Source organism: Pelodiscus sinensis, chromosome 1 (genome assembly GCF_052426305.1).
Source record: "Pelodiscus sinensis isolate ZL-2025 chromosome 1, ASM5242630v1, whole genome shotgun sequence".
Lineage (NCBI taxonomy): Eukaryota > Metazoa > Chordata > Testudines > Trionychidae > Pelodiscus > Pelodiscus sinensis.
In genome coordinates, this window is record NC_143052.1 from 298187373 (window position 1) to 298207419 (window position 20047).

The window sequence follows — 20047 nt, forward strand, 5'->3', positions numbered from 1 at the left end:
TGCTAAGATCAATTAATGTTATGGTCTGAGAGTAACATGGGTAACTTATTTCACATTTTGTGGGTGAAAAAAAATAAGTGATATGGACCAGCCACAGTGTATTAGGCTAGGAAGTCTGTGGAGCTTCAATCATGCTAAAAGTGCTCAACACAGTTGTAGTTTTGTGGTGTGAACAAATGAAGAACTATGATTAAAACCATTTTTCTCCCTTCCCAATTGTGGTCACAGAGCATACATCTACACCAGGGGTATGTCTTGTCTACATGCTTCTTTCGAAAGAAGCTTTCGAAAGAGATCGTCTAGACAGCCACAACGTTTTTTGAAAAAGTGATCCGCTTTTTCTAAAGAGAGCACCCAGGCAATCTGGATGCTCTCTTTCGAAAAAGCCCTGTTTGCAGTCAAGCGTGCCTTTTTTTGAAAGAGCTCTTTCAAAAAAAGGCATTCTTCCTTGTAAAATGAGGTTTACCGCTGTTGAAAAAACCTCCACCTTCTTTCGATTTAATTTCGATAGAACACGGCAGCAGTCTAGATACAGGTGAAGTTTTTCAGAAAAAGGCCACTTTTTTTCGAAAAAAACTGTAGTCTGGACAAGGATGTATTGGTGGCCAGCTTAGGTTATTTGTCTTGGGGCCATGGGTCTTGGAACTAAAAATTGCTGTGTAGACGCTCAAGGCTTAGGCTAGAGCTAGAATTCTGGGACCCTCCACCACAGCCCAAGCCAAAATGGCTATACAGTTATTTTTCAGCCTCAGTACCTTAATCAGCTGACCTAGACCAACCACTGGGTTTTTATCCTGACTAGACATACCAAGAGAGTCACTAACCTAAGAATCCATCAGACAATGGTTAGTATATAAGCCTATTGCAGTGTCTCCTTCATAGATTACTATTCTATAAACCAAGAATGTCCCTCTATTTCCATCTCAATGGAACAATCTGATTAAGAAGATGAGTCTGAATTCTAGCCTGACTTACCTCATTCATAGCTTCTCTGAAATCAGTGGAGTTAGTCTGGATTTACAGTACAGGCAGTCCCTGGGTTACGTACAAGATAGGGACTATAGGTTTGTTCTTAAATTGAATTTATATGTAAGTCGGAACTGGCTCCAGATTCAGCCACTGCTGCTGAAACTGACCAGGGGCTGACTACAGGAAGCTGGAGGCAGAATTGCTCTGCCCCCAGCTTCCTGGAATCAGCCACTGATCAGTTTCAACAGCGGCTGAATCTTGAGCCTGGGGCAGAACAGCTGGGCTGCCAGGTAGGTCCCTGCTAGACCAATCCGGCAGCACCCCAGCTGCTCTACCCCAGGGTCCACAACAAAAGCCTGGTCTGCTGGGGGGAGGGCGCACTAGCTGCGCCCCCCCCCCCCCCCCACAGCAAACCAGGGACACGGGGAGCAAAGCCGCAGCGGTGGCGGGGTGCCGCGCCTCTGAGGCTTTGCTCTGGCAAAGCCTCAGAGGCGCGGGACCCGCCGCCGCTGCGGCTTTGCTCCCGGTGCCTCTGGTCTGCTGGGGATCGTCTCCAGCAGACCAGGGATACCCGGAGCAAAGCCGGGGAGGCGGAGGGGTCCCGCGCCTCTGAGGCTTTGCTGTGGCAAAGCCAGGGAGGCGCGGCATCCCGCTGCCGCTGCCGCTTTGCTCTCGGTGCCTCTGGTCTGCTGGAGACGGTCCCCAGCAGACCAGAGGCACCGGGAGCAAAGCAGCAACGGCGGCGGGGTGCCGCGCCTCCCCGGCTTTGCTGTGGCAAAGCCTCAGAGGCGCGGGACCCCTCCGCCTCCCCGGCTATGCTCCGGGTGTCCCTGGTCTGCTGGGGACCGTCTCCAGCAGACCAGGGACACCGGGAGCAAAGCCGGGGAGGCGGAGGGGTCCCGCGCCTCTGAGGCTTTGCTGTGACAAAGCCTCAGAGGTGCGGGACTCCGCCGCCGCTGTGGCTTTGCTCCCGGTGTCCCTGGTCTGCTGGAGACGGTCCCCAGAAGACCAGAGGCACCGGGAGCAAAGCAGCAGTGGCGGCGGGGTGCCGCGCCTCCCCGGCTTTGCCACAGCAAAGCCTCAGAGGCGCGGGACCCCTCCGCCTCCCAGGCTTTGCTCCGGGTGTCCCTGGTCTCCTGGAAACGGTCCCCAGCAGACCAGGGGCACCTGGAGCAGCTTTTCTCGCCCCAGAGGTCAAGGTGGCGGGACCGCTGCGCTCTGGTCGGTCCCGCTGCCTGCGAACTCCTGGGCGAGAAAGCCCCGTTTGTAAGTGCAGATCCGACATAAGTCAGATCCGCGTAACTCGGGGACTGCCTGTAGATTTTTAACACAGAAATATGCTTCTTTCAAACTCATATGACATATCAGTCCTTCTATGTATATAAACTCCCACTGACATTCAAGGGAATTTCATGTGCACAGAAAGTACAGAAAGTAGCAAGGGTCAGATTAATGTGTGGACTGGTAAGTTCAAGAAAAATTATGGATAGATACAACACACAATTTATATTCTCTGATACCATACGATGGCCTATCCTTTGGAAATAACATGTACCAAATCGTACTGTAAAAAGGGTAAATTTGTTCTTTCCATTCTTCCGATACGCTGTATGACAGACCCTGTATAGAATAATTGGGCCAAATTTTCTAAGAAAGTTGCATAATAACTCTTCTCAGAATCAGAGATCATAGCTCCATTCAGTAGGCTAACAGATATTTGGTCACAAATAAAGTATTTTCTACAGGTGTGCTGTACACAATATAAACATGCATAAAATGACATTTATTAAATTATTTGTGTTGTACATGCTTTAGTTTAAGCATTTTTATTTTTCAGTGTACAATGGATCAAATGTAGCTTTATTGGATAAGTACCCAATAGTACCAATGTAATTTATTGTGACACATTTTGCTAATCTTGCTGGTCTTTGGCTCAAAAGTAATTTATAGGTTTAGAACTTACTAATAAAAGAAGTTTCTCCCAGGTAACCTCTCCGCTTAAGAACAACATCTAGATATTTAGAGTCTTCATTTACCAAATAATATTCCTTCTCTAAAGAGATCCAGGCCCAGCTCAAGCGAAAATGCTGGCTCTTCAGCTTATTGCCTCCTGAAAAAAAAAAGAAACATAAATGCTTGTTTACCTTTCTTTTCTTTTCATCATCATCTCCTCCTCTCTGTAATGCAAATTAATGTCTCCTACCTAAGCCATATCTTTTCAGCTGAAAATTCAAATTCCTAACATTGTGGCAGTTTAACAGCGAGACAAATTAATAATGAAGTAGCCCAGGACACATTTCGTATACCAGAAACAAATTCTATGCTAGATTCATACAAACAGGTGATGTTCAAATTAGAATATGGGTCAATTAAATGATTTTGAGTTTTAATTAAAATGCTGTTTGAGTTCCCTGTATTTTCAACAAATGAATGAATGATCCTAAAGTTTTCAAGGCTGAGTTTGTACTTCCGAAACACAGATTGCACAAGGTATTATGTGGAACTTCTGAGAAGTGATCAGAGTGCCCCAAGCAAAGATAGGCATGTATTATCTTAAGAAACCAGAGATGATATCCACAATTATTCCAAAAGAATTTCTGACAAATAACTCCAAAGTTGTAAAAGAGACTAACTCCTGTTAATTAGGAAATTAATCATTACCCATATGGCCTGCTTTGAAAGATCACTGTTTTGTTCACTGAATGCAGTGCCTTTTTGCCTCACAGATTATATGACAGGTATGTGTTACATAACATATTTATGATACAGCTTTCACATCTTAACAGCAAATGGTTTGAGAAAGATTATGTCTTTCTTATATGCAAGATACACTTCAAAAGCAGATGAAATAATAACTCTAGACTTATTCACAAAAGTATGATTTACATACTTAATTTAAGGTGATTTAGAGCACTGCAGGTAGTTATTGTTACTTCCATGAATCTGAGAAAACACATGCGTGTGTGATAGATTCACCAGCATTTATTTTCTTCTGAGACTTTCAATTGATACATATTCTACTGATTAAGCCCCCAGATTGAATCACCCAGCAGACTAGGATTTTTTGAAATTTAAATTACTATACTTACAGATCAGATGATACCCCTTAACAGTGTCTGTGACATGGCACAATCCTATCACACAACTGACTATCACATGCATGGAAGCAAACTGAAATCCTGAGTGCAGAAGTTCCCCAAAATAGCAGCAGCACAACAACTTCCTAAGAACAGTCTGGGATTCTGCAAGCCTGACTGCCATGGCTTCAGACACTGCGAGTGAAGTCCAGTATGGCAGTGCCGCCCACAAAGGCTGGCAGTTCTATATGTTGATGACACAGCCATCAAGTTGAAGATCATATCTACACACTCATTAATGAAAAGAGCTTTCCACAGCACCCTTCCTCCCATTTCTGTGTGGATAATGCTTAGATTGCTCATCGTAAAATGAGTACCCTACTTTTGTGACTCAGATTAAGAGGAAGAGGAGCAGAACCAATACTTGGAAAGGGGAAAACATTTGCCTAACTTCTTTCATATTCAACTACAAGCATCTGTATAACCCACACCTGCAAATTGGGTGTGAGCCTCCGCCATGCCTAGCACTAGTTACACTCACATGCAACTAGTTTATATGGCCTTATAGGGTTATGCAACTGGAATAATATAGCACTTAGATATGGTGAAGACAGGCACTATAGAAAAAGACAGACCGGACAGAGATCTAAAATAAGCCTACATCTGCAATACCATAGAAAGTTGACCTAAGCTACACAGCTCCAGCTATGTGAATAACATAGCTGGTATCAATATACCACAGAGTCAAGTTACTGTGGGGTCAACATGATCGAAGGGATCGATGGGAGAAATTCACCCATTGACTTCTTTTACTCATCTTGTCTAAGGTAGAGTAAAAGAGTCAACTGGAGTGTGATCTGTGGTTGATTTGGCAGGTCTTCACTAGACTCACTACACTGACTACAGGTGGATCAATCTCAGAGCGTTGATCTACAGGTGGATCAATCTCAGAGCTGTAGTGTAGATGTAGCCTAAAGTGTTTCAGAAGAAACATCTATAAACCGATGACACCTTCAAGGGTTACATAAGAACACAATTATTTTTAAATGGAAAGATAAGAGTTGCATGGAGGCAACATATATATCACTGGCAGAAAGCTACATGCAGGTTGCATGTGCTTATTTATTTATATAACAAGCAAAAAACAAACAGATAAACATTACTCAATGATAAAATATAGCACAGCATTATTTTCTCAGGTACAGTTTACCTCCATCTTCTACAGATTACCCTTGGTGAAAGGACAACATAATGTCTGGTTATAAATAAATACGGGTATTCTGACTGCAAGAGACAAAAATTCAGAAACCATCAATATTGAGTGGTCATGGTAGAGTCTGTTTGCCATGGGCCCCTTCATTTATAGAGCAAGATAAAAGCAGCGATCAGCATAGCCATGGGAAAAATATATAGCTAGCATGAGGAGCAAAAATGCTGTCTTATCAACAGACTGCTGGGGCTATTTGCTCTTGTGAGAGTACATACTCTGGCTCCACTCCCACAAGGTGCTGCTGAAGGACAAGATTTGTAGGCATAACTGCAGAATGAACAGCAGAAAATTGTCTTTGCAACAGTTGTTTAAGATTTTTATACATAATTTGAAAATAAAATATCTTGTATTGGATTGTAGAGAAATATTTTTAAGTGTTTTAGTTCATACAAATTGTAACTACAGTAAGAATGGACAAATGGAAGTGTGTGTGGTTTTTTTTTTCAATGTGCTCCACTCTATTCTCTTGAACAAACAGCCTTTTAAGTTACTTCCACGCTGCTCCCCAGATAAGCCTCTATATGTACTTTATGGTGCTATCAGAAAAAAATGTGAAAGCTACTGTACTATGTAAATGAAAGGAAAACAGAGTATCACATTGCAGTCACCTATTATTACTACCCTATTATTACTGTTCCTTTGAACTCTACCAATTGTTGTGGATACACTTAAAAACAACAAATGGTCTGGTAGCACTTTACAGACTAACAAAACATGTAGATGGTTATCATGACCTTTTGTGGGCACAGCCCACTTCTTCATATGACCAGAGTTTTGAGTTTAGGAGAGAGGAGAGTCTAACAAATGTATGTACCAGTAATTGCTGTACAGTGTTTATACATTGATCACAACAGTTAAAACTCAAATACAGTTATATTTTCAGTGTTAATTAAGCCAGTATTTACTTCAGCTTAAACAGGATTCAATTAGCTCAGTGAATTTCAGTGTCAATATCATGACTGGAAGGAAAGAAAGGAGGGAGTGCAGTAGCATAAGGACAGCGGACTTGAAAAAAAGTAAACTTTACAAAACTCAGAGAACTGGTAGGTAGGCACATGGGAAGAAATACTAACAGAAAGAGTTCAGGAGGGCTGGCAATTTTTCAAGAAGAGGAGCCAATATGAAAGGTGTAAATCAGGCCTGCACAACTCGGAAAGCGGCGGGGCCATATTACTCCAAAGAAAACAGCTGCGGGCCGTAAGTAGGGATGCTCTCCCAAAATACGCGGGCTAAAAATTTTTGTTGAGCCAAAAAAAAAAAATTTTTCCTTCTCTGCAAGGAACCAGAAGATGTGATATATTTTTATTTCAATAAAGCTTTTGACATAGTTCACATTACATTATCTTTCATAAGCAAAAAAAAAAAAAAAAATTACAGTGGGCACAAACACAGTGGAAAGATACGCAAAGAGTAATGATCCAATGGTTCACAGTATACCTGGGATGATGTGTCTTGTGAGCTCCTGCAAAATCACTCCTGGTTTGGTATTATTCAAAATTTTCATAAATGACTTGGATAATGAAGTGGAGAGTAAGCTTATACTATACAATTTGCAGATGACACCAAACTAGGAGGAGTTGCAAGCAATTTAGAGAACAGTATTAGAATTTGAAATGACTTTGATAAGTTAGAGAAATGTTCTGAATTCATCAAGAGGAAACTCAATAAAAACAAGCACGAAGTACTTCACTTAAGAAACAAAGAATGAAAGGTACAACTACAAAATGGGGAATAAATAGCAGTGATATTACTGCTGATTAGGATCTTGGGGTGAGATGGGGCATACCCATCCTGCACTCATCAGGAGGGGGTTAACCCAGCCCTTAGGGCAGAGGAGGCCACACACCCCTTTAGCTTACTGGGCATGCTCAGGCTGCACTAATATAAAAAAGAGCAGCTCAGCTCAGTTGGTACTGGCAATCAGAGGGAGTCTGACTCAGGGGTGCGAACAAGTCACTAACAGGGCCTTGGGCTGGGGTCCAGTTGAGTGGAAGGGCCTGAGCCCTGCCGGGGGATACAGCTGTGTGACATAGCTGTCTGACATGGGGTTACAGTGGATCGCAAATTCAATGAGAGTCAATGTGTTGCATTTGCAATGAGGGCTAATATAACTGTGGTGTGTATTAACAAAAGTGTCATATGTAAAACACAGAATGTAATTGTCCAGCTCTACTCAGAACTGATGAGGTCTCAGCTGGAGTGCTGTATTTAATTCTGGGTGCCACACTTTAGGAAATATGTGCACAAATGAGAGACAGTTCAGAGGAGAACTGATCACAGAACTCAAGCTGAGTATTGAAATAAAGAAAGGTTAAGAAAATCTCTCTTAAAGGAAAGGCAAAAAACTGGGCAGGTTTATTCTGGAGAAGAGAAGGTTGGGGGAATTTTATGAATAGTCATCAAATATGTTCAGAGCTGATATAAAGAGGACAATAATCAATTGTTTTCTATGTCCACTAAAGGTAGAATAAGCAGTAATGGGTTTAGTCTGCAGCCAGAGAGATTTAAGGCAGATATTAGAAATAACTTTCTAACTGGTAGTTTAGTCCTGCAATAGGTTACCTAGGCAAGCTGTGGAATTCCTATTACTGGAAGTTTTTAAGAAGAAGGTTGGATAAACACTTATCAGAGAGACTCTAAGTTTACTTGGTTCTGCCTCAGTGCAGTGGGCTGTACTTGATGACTTCTTAATCACCTTTTCAGAAGTACATCTCTATGATAAAGTCCCTTATTAACTTTTTAAGACAAAAATGGATGGGGATATTTTTAATACTGTCTTGTAGACACAGGCTTTTACACGGTGTTTTAAACAGCTTAGTAGTAGTTTTGTAATGGGTCTCTTAAATTTCCTGTTCACTGTTTTAAATAGCTAAAACCTCTGTATACAGGCACATGTTTTTGTACACAAAGAAACTATTACTTGAAAGAAAAAAGTGGTATCAAGGAAAAACATTTACATGGAAAAAACTAATTGGCCAGCTACCAAACTAATTTATTGTCTTTATTTTTAATGTTGGTAAAACTTACCCTGTTGGAAACATAAGGTTAGATTAAACATGGAATTAAAAAGTTCAGGAAAGACTAAAATGAAACATTTTATAGCCTAATTTCCACTCTTTTTTACATTACACTCCACATTTTAAACTACTTGATTGGAGGCAAACAAACTGTGGGTGAAGTTTCCAAAGGGCCTTCAACAAATACTTTACTTATTCAAGCTTATTGTTACTTTTATAATACACAACGTTGTTAACTCTATTTAAATGAGCAGCACTATACTATAATAATTGACAGATTATAAATGTATACAACAATTTATTTATAAAATTGTATATTTTAAGTATTTTGTGCATAAATTATTAAATTAAATATACAAATAATTTAAAATGTCAAAGGTTATTCTGAGAACAAAAGAGTTTTATTTTCATTTCAAATCCTTTTCAGAATAGGATGAGACTATGCATGTTCCATTCAAGCATACTGAAATATCACATCAAAACCAAAACAATGTTGAAAGAATATTAAGGTTTTAAAGTCAAACACTCAAAAATGAAAACAAATGACAGAATTAAGGTAGACTATGCAATCTTCATTTGGCCTCAAGCTTTAATTCACTATCTGTGTTGCCTATAATAATAAAATAAACATCTACAAATAAATTTAGGAAGTTTGTGTTCCTCACCAATCGTTCCTTGGGTTTAAGCCAAACTGCTATGCAAATAATTAAGGTACTATAAATCAGTGACAGTTTTGCTTTTATTCCTCTCCCAGATGAGTGCTTGCAATACAAATAAATCAGAGGGTTAGTGAGCGGAGCCATTACCACAGTGATTTTAAGACTAAACAAAAGGGCTGAGGGCCAAGTTACAATGATGTAGTTCTTGAAAATTCCCTTGACTTAAATGAAATTTGCCCTCTATGGTGTAAATATGATTATGCTTAAAACCAATGCATTTAAATAAGCATGATGCTAAATTAGTCATTAACGTTTCTTTACTTCTAGCAGGGCCACTTCCAGAAAAATCAAGTCACATAGCATCTCCATTTGCAATTACCAAATACAAAAAGTTATGTTAAAAAAAAAGTGAAGAGGAAACTAATCATTCTACTACGATATGGGGGAAACTGTTAAAAAAATAACATTCTTATTGAAGAAGATGCTTTGAAGATTGAACATCTTTCTGATTCCTCTGATGCACCAGCGTATCTAAGGTGGCTATATGCATTTAAAGGAAATAAATCTATGAAAAATACAGGATAAAACCCTTAAGTCAGATCCTCAGCATTCACTCCTGGGATATGTCTACACTGCCACTCTAGTTCGAACTAGGCTGGCTAATGTAGGCATTCGAACTTTCAAATGAAGCCCAGGATTTAAATATCCTGGGCTTTATTTGCATGTTCCCGGGCGCCGCCATTTTTAAATGCCCCGTAGTTCGAACTACCTGTCCGTGGCTACACGTGGCACGGACTAGATAGTTCGAATTAAAGCTCCCAATTCAAACTACCGTTACTCCTCATTTCAGGAGGAGTAACGGTAGTTCGAATTAGGAGCTTTAATTCGAACTACCTAGTCCGTAGGTAGAAAAAAAAGCTTGTTTCTCTCACCAACAAAAATTGATCGCATAAAAGATATTAACTTACCCACTTTGAACTTTTAGAATAGCCTAACAAGATGTTAATGAAAATTCAACTGCAGGTACTAAGGCAGTGTCTGAGACTTATCAAAAAGTTGGACTAGAAATACAGGTTTGGAATGGAGTGTTTGAAATCTACTAAAAGGTTCCTTAATAAGTCTTTGATAAAGCAGAACAGTGCCCACCACGGCTGGAGAAACTGTACCGAGGTACATTGCAAACTGCAAGTAGGATGTCGAGCAGAGACAGATTGGAAGTTCACTTCTGTTCAGGTGGTCAACACACACAGACAGCAAGATAGGACAAAGGAACAGGTGCCATTAGGCTGAATGGAAGGGATTGAACGACCATCATACTGCAATTGCTGTGACTGCCCATGGCTTTATTTTTTCATTGCAATTATCTTGGGGGAAGCAATGTGCAATAAGAGACACTTGAGATCTGCTTTATAGCTCACTAAAGTATATTAGTGCCACTAACAAAGTTTTGTGAATGTGTGAAAGTGAAGTATGGTGAAGGGAAAATCCCCAGTTGAGTCCAAGTTAAATCTGTCATGCGTAGCCTCAGGAAAAAAAAGTAAAACTTGTATCTTTAGAAATCAGTTGCCTCTGACCATTAACTGATCTGCACAGACATCTCACCCTTTGTTTCCAGTGAAGCCCCGTGTCTCTCACCAGAGTTGTTTATCAAATACAACGTGTTAGATTTTATTATATATCAGTATGAGGTTAATTCCCTATTTCCACAAAGGAATTTTTGATTAAGAGTAACAACTGAAAAAAAATACAGAAATCTTTGTCCTCCCTAAAAAGACTATGATTTCCAATTTACTTGTAAGAGGTTCCCTGCACTTCCTGTCTCCAAGTCCAGAACTTTTACAAACCATTTTCATCTCCACTTCTTCAGTCAAGCCTCACTAGTTAAGCTAATTGACTTTTGATTTATATATACATTGTTCTAGACTGATCATAGGAGCACCATTTTAAAACTGTCTGCTTCTTTAAATTCCTCCTCAGTTTCCTCTTATTAATATTTATTGCCACAAGATACAAATAATTGACGTATCACTACAGTGTATTCAAGTGTATTTCTCCACCTGATTTACATGCTAATGGCCTCACTCCTTCACGTAACACCATGAAGTTGGATCATTAGGTCTTCATGGAACCTCACTGATATCAACTGAAGTGGGATCTCAGGAGCCTATCTGAGGGGGAACCACCTGCAGGGTTGATATAATTTCATGCCAGTTCTCTTTTCCTGTGTTCAGAGTTTATCAAACCCCAGACAGTTCTGACCAATGTCCACTGCAGAGAAATACATAGTAGATTTCTTATGTTTAGTTTAGAAATTATATTTCAGTCTATTTTAAATGATTTTCTACAGTACTATAATGTTGTATGTTATGGGTGTTGTGCCCATGTGTTAGAATGAAAGAAAACACAGCTCTACAATGAACATTTCTCCTACCATATATAGAAGAATTTTCCAGAAGAAATGTTTAGAGAATAGGTAACAAATGCTCATTTTTCATAGTTGGAGCTCAATGCCACCCACTGTCTGTCTGCTGTTGAACATAATTAGAACCTACATATCCTACAAAATTGCTTTTCTTTGGTCTAGAAATTTTAATAGCATTAGTAAAATATACACGCAAACCCAATACATTTATGCTCCTTTGAATGGGGTTTTGAGATTGATTTTAACCATCTCTAACATGAGGTGAGTCAGATAGTGTCATTTGAAACATAAAACGGTTTCATCTTTACAAGTCCCTTTCACATGCTGTCATGAAACACCATCTCTAAATTAACCCTCTGACGTTTCCACTTCCGAACTCAGTCTGCTTCATATATGCTGCTGCAACTCAATATATTTTCAGAGTAGAGAAGAATCCCAACCTCTAATTAATTCCTATCTCAAAACAATGGATTTTCAGATTCTCAGGAGACAACATACACTTCCTCTCATCACAACCTTACTTTATGCCTGAATGAATATAATTGCTGGGTGTCCACAGTGCTTGACATATGAAGAATAGATAGCTGTCTACAGCTACTGCAATTTTTTTTCTTTGGGTTAGGTCTACAACTTAGAAACAAGCTTTAAATGGCTACACTTGTCAATGTTCAGTATCAGCAAATATATGAGCAAATCTTTTAAATTTGAAGTATATTGTGTATTTGCAATGCACAAAAATGTGTGGAAGATGAGAAAGAGAATTATAAAGGTATATGCAAAGAAATGGTCAAAATCTGGATCCTAGTAAACAAATTCAACTAAGCAAGCAGGGAATCATTCCTTGCAGAGACTGCCATGGACAGGACACCTGAAAAACAGAACTCATCCAGATAGACAGAGTAGTGCACAGGCTTTAACAGAGTCCCACTTGCTCAACAGAATCTGCATTCAGCATATCTCTTTGCTAATGGAACATGGTAGCAGTGTCTGAGCTGAGAGTTCTCTGAAGTGCAGCAGCTGACACCGTGAGCCATGGAACTTGGTTTGATGCCCCAGGAGCGGAAGGAGGAGTTAGAGCTGTATGCAGATCTGGCCTTGCAGGACAAGGTAGGGAAGCAAAACAGTAGGAAAGCAAAACTTTTACTTTAACTTATTAGGAAATAAGGCAGGGAGTTCTGCAGCCTTCTGAAGTTTACCACTGCCATAAGCTTCACATCAGCCCTTGAACCCCTGGGGGCTTACTCCTTCCCCAAAACAGACGAAAAACTATTTGAAGTGAAGTATTTCAAAATAACTCCCCTTATTTCAAATTAACAAGGAGAGTATCCACACTATTGAAGCCCATTATTTTTTCTAAATAATGGGCTTATTATTTTGAAATAATAACTCCTGTTTGTGAAGAGGAAAAAGCTTATTTTGAAATAGTTATTTGGGAGTTATTATTTCCAAATAACGTATTCCGAAATAATCTAGTAGCATAGACATAGCCTCTATGGCCACTCAGTAATGGTGGAATCAGACCAAAGCCCCTAGAGACAATCGCAGCAAGGCCCCTTCAAAATCCCCTGTTCCCAGGGGATTAGAGTGAACAAATGCCAAGGAAATGGACTACAGGCAGTCCCCGAGTTACGCGGATCCGACTTATGTCGGAGCCGCACTTACGAACGGGGCTTTTCTCGCCCCGGAACTCGCGGGCGGTGGGACCACCCAGACTCGCAGTGGTCCCGCCACCGCATCTTCCAGGGTGAGAAAAGCTGCTCCAGGTGTCCCTGGTCTGCTGGGGGGGGGACCCCAGCAGACCAGGAACACCCCGAGCAAAGCCTTGGAGGCGGCAGGATCCTGCGCCTCTGCGGCTTTGCTCCGGAGCAAAGCCTTGGAGATGCAGGACCCCGCCGCCTCCAAGGCTTTGCTCGGGGTGTCCCTAGTCTGCTGGGGACCTCTCCCAGCAGACCAGGGACACCCCGAGCAGACCAGGGACACCCAGAGCAAAGCCTTGGAGGCGGCGGGGTCCCTCGCCTCTGTGGCTATGCTCCGGAGCAAAGCCTTGGAGGTGCGGGACCCCGCCGCCTCTGCGGCTTTGCTCGCGGTGTCCCTGGTCTGCTGGGGACCCCTCCCAGCAGACCAGGGACACCTTGAGCAGACCAGGGACACCCGGAGCAAAGCCGCAGAGGCGCGGGACCCCACCGTCTCCAAGGCTTTGCTCGGGGTGTCCCTGGTCTGCTGGGGACCCCTCCCAGCAGACCAGGGACACCTCGAGCAGACCAGGGACACCCGGAGCAAAGTCGCAGAGGCGCGGGACCCCGCCGCCCCCGCGGCATTGCTCCGGGTCTCCCTGGTCTTCTGGGGGGGGGGGCGCAGTTAGTGCGCCCCCCCCAGCAGTCCAGGATTTTGTTGCGGACGCCTGGGGTAGAGCAGCTGGGGTGCTGCCGGGTTGGTCCTGGGGGGACCTACCTGGCAGCGCCCCAGCTGTTCTGTCCCAGGCTCCAGATTCAGCCGCTGTTGAAACTGATCAGTGGCTGATTCCAGGAAGCTGGGGGCAGAGCAAGTCTGCCTCGAGCTTCCTGTAGTCAGCCTCTGGTCAGTTTCAGCAGCAGTGGCTGAATCTGGAGCCAGTTCCGACTTACGTACAAATTCAACTTAAGAACAAACCTATAGTCCCTATCTTGTACATAACCCGGGGACTGCCTGTAGTACTAGAATACAAGAATTAAGAGTTCCAGGCAGGGAAAACCCCTAGGACACTGTTGTTTAAGAGCCAGTCAGAGGAAGAGCTCTGGGTGTGGCAGAAGAACCAGACTTAGGTATTAACTGTTGAATTGTGATTTGGGGCTCTCATTGTTGGGGATTCATGGAGGACTGTTAGGATTATTTTGTGATTAAGGACTCTGGGGTCTGCGTGAGCTTTATCTGATATAAAACTACCCTCAGAAAGGCGAGCTGTGAGCCACAACGGAGATTACGTGATGTGTTTAAGGAACTGGTAAGAAGGGCCTACAGGACCTGAGTGCCCGCAGAGCAATCTCTAGCCTTGAGGTGGCAGCTCAGTAAGCAAACATCCAAAGAGACTGCAGTGCATGTTGATGAGACTCCAATGCTACTACATAGAGATCAGATAGTGCCCCAGATGACTACAGGTGTTAGCTCCTCCCCTTAGCAGGGAATATATATACTGCATAAGCAAGCTGGGGAAAGAAGACTGACACAGAATTTATTAAGAACTTGTCTATCTTCCAAGTTCAACATCTAAATTTAAGAGGCTATGGAAAAGGACATTCAATTTGAATGTCCTTTTCCATAGCCTTTTACATTTATACAAACAGTCAGGAAAGTGATATCAGACAACATAAGTCTGATACGGGTTAAAGCAGAACCATATTTTCAAATTACGGATGAGCTGAGTATGCAGGAGGGAATCATATTTCAAGGACAGAGAACGGTTGTTCCCACCTCATTATGTAAGGATATCATGAAAAAAACCAGATGCATCACACCTAGGGATTGAGAGCTCTCTCAGATGGGCATAAGAATGATGGAAGGGTGTGATACCTGCTTGACATGTGACACCCACTAGCAGAAAGAGACTGTTATCACATGAGCTGCCCACCCGACCATGGGAAAATGTGGGAGCAGATTTATTTATCTTCAAAGAAAAGCAGGTCTTGATTACAGAGGGCACTATGCAAATCTTTGGAAGATTGAAGTCCTGCCTAACGCAAGAAACAAGCAAGTAATTGGCAAACTGAAGGCCCACTTTGCAAGATACAGCATCCCAGACACTGTAATCCCTGACAATGGACCCCAATTTGCCTTGGAAGAATTCAAGAAATATTCACAAAAACGGGAGTATAACCCCCACACCTCCTCCCCAGCACACCGACAGAGTAATGGTAAGGTGGAATAAGATGTGAAAACAATTAAGAGAGTATTACACGAGACTGTTTCTTCTCATTCAGATTCAGCATTTTTGGAACACAGGAATACTGTAAGGGTTAATTGTGGAAGAACTGCATACGTGCAAGTATAGGGGTGGTAAGGCATGCACTCCACCCTTCTCCTTTTCCCTATATCTGATGAGCCAGAAGCAAGCCTCTAGGAACATACGCCATTTAAGATAAGTAATTGTATCAGTGTAGCAAAAATAAGTTATAGATAAGGGCAGGAACATAACAATCCTGTTTACCCAGATGTACTGATCAGGGGCGGATGAGAGTTTTGCGGAGCCCAGGGCAGCACAATATCGCGGGGCCCACCCTTTGGAGAAAAAACAAAAAAAGGGGTCCCCCCCGTGCCCACTCCACCAGTAGCCCCACACACTGATTATGTGAGCTACCCCCTCCTCATCCCCTCTCCTAACACCTCCCTCTATACACCTGCCCTGCCTCTCTCCTCCTGGTGCTGGTCCCTCCCCTGCAGGTGTCTGCCCTTCTGCTTCACCCCCAGAATCCCCTGGCACCTGCACCTTCCCTTATCCCTGCACCCTCCTGGTGCCTCCCCCTTCTCTCACTGCCCCTGCACCCTTTGCCCTCTTTTTCCCTGATGCCCACCCCCTCACCACCCTCTGCCCCCGTTCCCCTCATGCTCCTGTACCCTCACACATGCCTTGCTCCATCCCTGCCTTCCTCACGCCTACCCCTCCTTTCAAGCCTTCTCCCAGCACCTCCCCCACCACCCTTTAGCTCCCAATGCCCTTACCCTCCTCTCCCAGCATCACCCTGTCCCCCCTTCCACTAACACCTCCCCTCTTGCCCTTTTCCTCATTGTTTCCACTTGGCACCCTGGCATTTGTCTCTCCTCCTCTTTCTTCTCCTGACCTGCCCCCCTCCCCTCAGCGCAAGCCCCTTTCTCTGCCATCCACCTTCTGCCTTCCAGTGTGCAGGGCGGCCGTGGCCTCAGCCCAGGCTCCAGGCCACGTGCCGAACTGTGCGGTGCAACGCTGGGCCGCGCGGTTTTAAAGTCCTGGGCCGTGGCGTCACGCCACGCCACGCCACGCCATGCCCAGGCATCTCCCCTCTCAGCAGTTGCACAGCGTTTCAGCACGCCACGCATGCACTCCCACGGCCCCACGTGGCCCGTACTGGCCAGCGTTAGGGAATTTCAAAAGTGCGGGGCTGTGGCGCCCCACCACAATCCCCCCCTTCCTCCTGCAGCAGCTGCCGGCCAGCCCTTCGGCGGATGGCCCACCGGGAAATTCCCGGTATCCCACCAGGCCAGTCCGCCCCTGGCACTGGTGCGGGGCCTACTGAAGCGCGGGGCCCGGGGTAGCCGCCCCGCCTGCCCTGTCCTATGTCCTGCGCTGGTACTGATCATGTAAACAAGGTCAAAGGACAAGTAAAACCAGATCAGTACCAGATCGATAGTTAATAGCTAAGCCATACATGAGCAAGTAATAAGTAACTCCTGGAAATTTCCAAGATGCAAAATAACGCAGAGACAGTGTATTTAAAGCGCACCAGAACACAGCAATTTAGACCTCACCTGGCTTTGGTACCAGCGCTTCGGAAGCATTGACGATCTCCCGCTTCGTCCACAGCTGAAACACAGTTTTCAGCTTGCAGAAGGGACGTAAGACGCCGCTTTTCCTATCATGTTATTCTTTAGTTAAGGGGTACAGCTAAAGTCTGTCTGGAAATAAACTGCTTGTGTTTGACAGATTCTTGTGCAGCGTGTTTTTGTACTTTGAGAACCCAGTGTCGGACCTGAGACTTACTCTTGCCGGCAACAAATACTCTTTTACCCATGTACCAAAACAAACCAGACCAGGTATTCAGGGGACAAAAGAACCCAAACCCTGCTCCCTATGAAGTGAAGCTGGTTGCTGCCAGAAAAATATAGACACTGCCAAAAAAAGAGAGACAACAATCAGAGGAAGCAAGTACTAGAGTATGACCCAGCAGCCAACAACCTACTGACCTTGAAATAGGCCTGCCTGGGAGAATCTAACAGTTAGAAAGACACCACAAGGAGTGGACTGAAGGAGTCACGAGGGATGCTGTAACACCCAGGTCAGACAAGATGATTATGAAACAAGGACAAGTGATTCAAAGGAACAGGAGGAACTTATGAGAAAGCAGACGCAATGCTCAGAGGGAACCTACTCCACAGATACAGAGATCATCACAGAGCTGAGAAGCAGAGAACCGTACAGAGGCCAATTCTACATGCAGGGATGAGATTCCACTAAGAGTTTGCTTAACATGGAGACAGGGGGCAGGAAGACACTCCTGGTGTGGTCACCTGTCGAACAGACCAAATGATCTCAAAGACTGTGTATATGGTACACATTGCAACTTGGCTATGTGCTCGCAACCTCTGGCCAAAGGCCAATGGAAGAGTCAGTGTGTGAGAAGATAGGGCTTGGATACAGTTAAATCAAAAAGGCTTCAGTACTATAACGTTTAGCCATTTCACAGAAGGTACAGTTGGGTAAACGAAAGAATTAATATATTGGTTAGTCAACTTTTGTAGCCAAAGACGACAAAGATTGTTATACTACTTACAAATGCAAAAGCATATGTAAAGCTACTGGTAAGGAGCTGAGAACAGCATATAAATTCCAAATCCCAAATCCACTGACATTAATGGAAAAATTGCCATTGATTGTAATGGGCTTTTTATCAGGCTTCAACTGCCTTAGTGGATTAAATTACATAGAAAGATTATATAGAAGTGCATTCAAATACTGTCATATTAGTACATAGGTACCACTATAACTTGAATATCTACTAGCATATCTTTAACTGCAGGTAATTGAATTTCACTGGTAGTTGAAGGAACTCAGCACCAGACAGTATCAGGTCCTTTATGGATTATCTAATTAGCTAATAACAATCTATTCACATTTACAAATTAAATCTGCATGATTGCACATACAGAGGATCCTTCCCAAAATACTTCCTCACTGGGTGTCATGGAAATCTCCCATACAGTCAAAAGGAGCTAAAGGTTCTTAGCACCCCAACAGAGACACTCAAAACATTGTATAATCAGACCCTAACTTTGTCACAACATGAAAAGAATAAACAGACCTATAGAAATAAAGAAAAGAAAATACCAGGATGCACTGGCACCTGTATTTGTAACTAGAAATATTTCTAAGCTAACATTTAAATTTGTATTGATATAATTGTTACATTAATTTTACTCTTTTAGAAGAAACAGGTTTTTTATTAAGTATTATTAATCCAAGATTGGCAAAATAATTTAAAATCTATTGTGAGTAATCAAAAAGGAAAAGTAAACTGCACGATTTTAACCATCACATATGTTTTTAAATAATATCCATTTTACCTAGGGCATAATGTGTTTTTTTTCCCCCCAAAGGCATCCACACCCTGAGACTCCTTCTGAAGAAGAAAAAGAAAAGCACCTGGCTCAGTAAGGTTTCATGCATGCATAGCCTCTGGCTATAAGTAAATTTATGAGATCTCTGGCAGTGCATTCTTAAAATAAACTTAATTGCCTTGAGATATCTTTTCAAACTGCAAACCTAATTCCTTTTGTGGCGCCAGACAACTTCCCCAAAACAGCAGACTCTGCATGGAAATGAATGCGAGGTTTATTTTACGCATTCAAAGAATAACGGGTTTAGCTCTTCTTGTTTTGTTAACACCCATATGTGTAGTTTTCTTCTGATTTATATTTGTAAAACAGTGCCACACACATTTATCACACGCAGATTAATAGGTAAAATAGTTACTGTAATTAAAGAGCCTGATGAGGGAACTTGTTGCAATTGAAAGTTCTTTTAGTACTGAACAGGATATGGCCTATAACTTTTGAGAACAGATCCCAAGTTAACTACTCTGTGTCATATTTTTAAAAGCATGTTATATCCTCACAAACAGAGTAAATAATAGACACATATTTATTAATCAAAATTATTGTATTCTATATACTGTATTATTTTAAAAGTCAATTACAATATAATTTTTCTTTCGTTAAATTACTTTTCCATTTTATCAGTCTAGTCACAGTCCTGCAAAACCTTTACATTACACGTGTGAAGTAAAAAACAACAAGTAGTGCTGTAGCATCTTAAGCTGTGTTTACACAGTAGCATTATTTTGGAATAATTGACATTATTCTGAAACAACAAAGAGTGCATCTTCACAGCAAGCCATTATTTCAAAATAATGGTGAGCTGGAGGACTTCTTACTCCGATTCCTGTAATCCTCATTTCACAAGGAGTAAGGGAAGTCAAAGGAAGAGTGTTCTTCCTTCGATTTCCTCCTGTGTAGTAAGTGCCAAAAGCTGAGTTAAGCTATTTCAACTTAAGCTACACAATTGACGTAGCTGAAGTTGCATAGCTTAATTCAACTTTAGCCCTGCTGTGTAGATGTACCCTTTGAGACTAACAAATATATATATATAGTATCATGAGCTTTTGTGGGCAAAACCCATTTTTTTTTGTTAGTCTCTAAGAGCATGTCTACATTAGGAAATTATTTCAAAATAACTTATTTCAAAATAATAACTCCAGAAATAACTATTTTGAAATATTGTGTCCACACTACAGGGAAGCCTCAAAATTAGTCCAAGGCAGTCTCCCTTAATGTGGATGTGCTCTCTTGACTTAGTCTACACAGCAGGGTTTAACTTGAAATAAGCTACACAAATTGAGCCACATCAATTG

The 20047-nt window shown here is 42.4% G+C and overlaps 1 protein-coding gene across 2 annotated transcripts in view; it reads right to left on the reverse strand.

Moving 5' to 3' along the window:
- FREM2 (FRAS1 related extracellular matrix 2) overlaps positions 1–20047 on the reverse strand; it is a 181306-nt gene that overhangs the window by 92326 nt on the left and 68933 nt on the right. For both annotated transcript variants that reach the window (XR_012900698.2, XM_025185589.3), the window contains exon 3: positions 2933–3079. Coding sequence is in view for 1 of the 2 variants with exons in the window: in XM_025185589.3 (XP_025041374.3) it covers positions 2933–3079 (147 nt within the window). In the remaining variant the exon portion in view is untranslated. The remainder of the gene's footprint in view (positions 1–2932; positions 3080–20047) is intronic.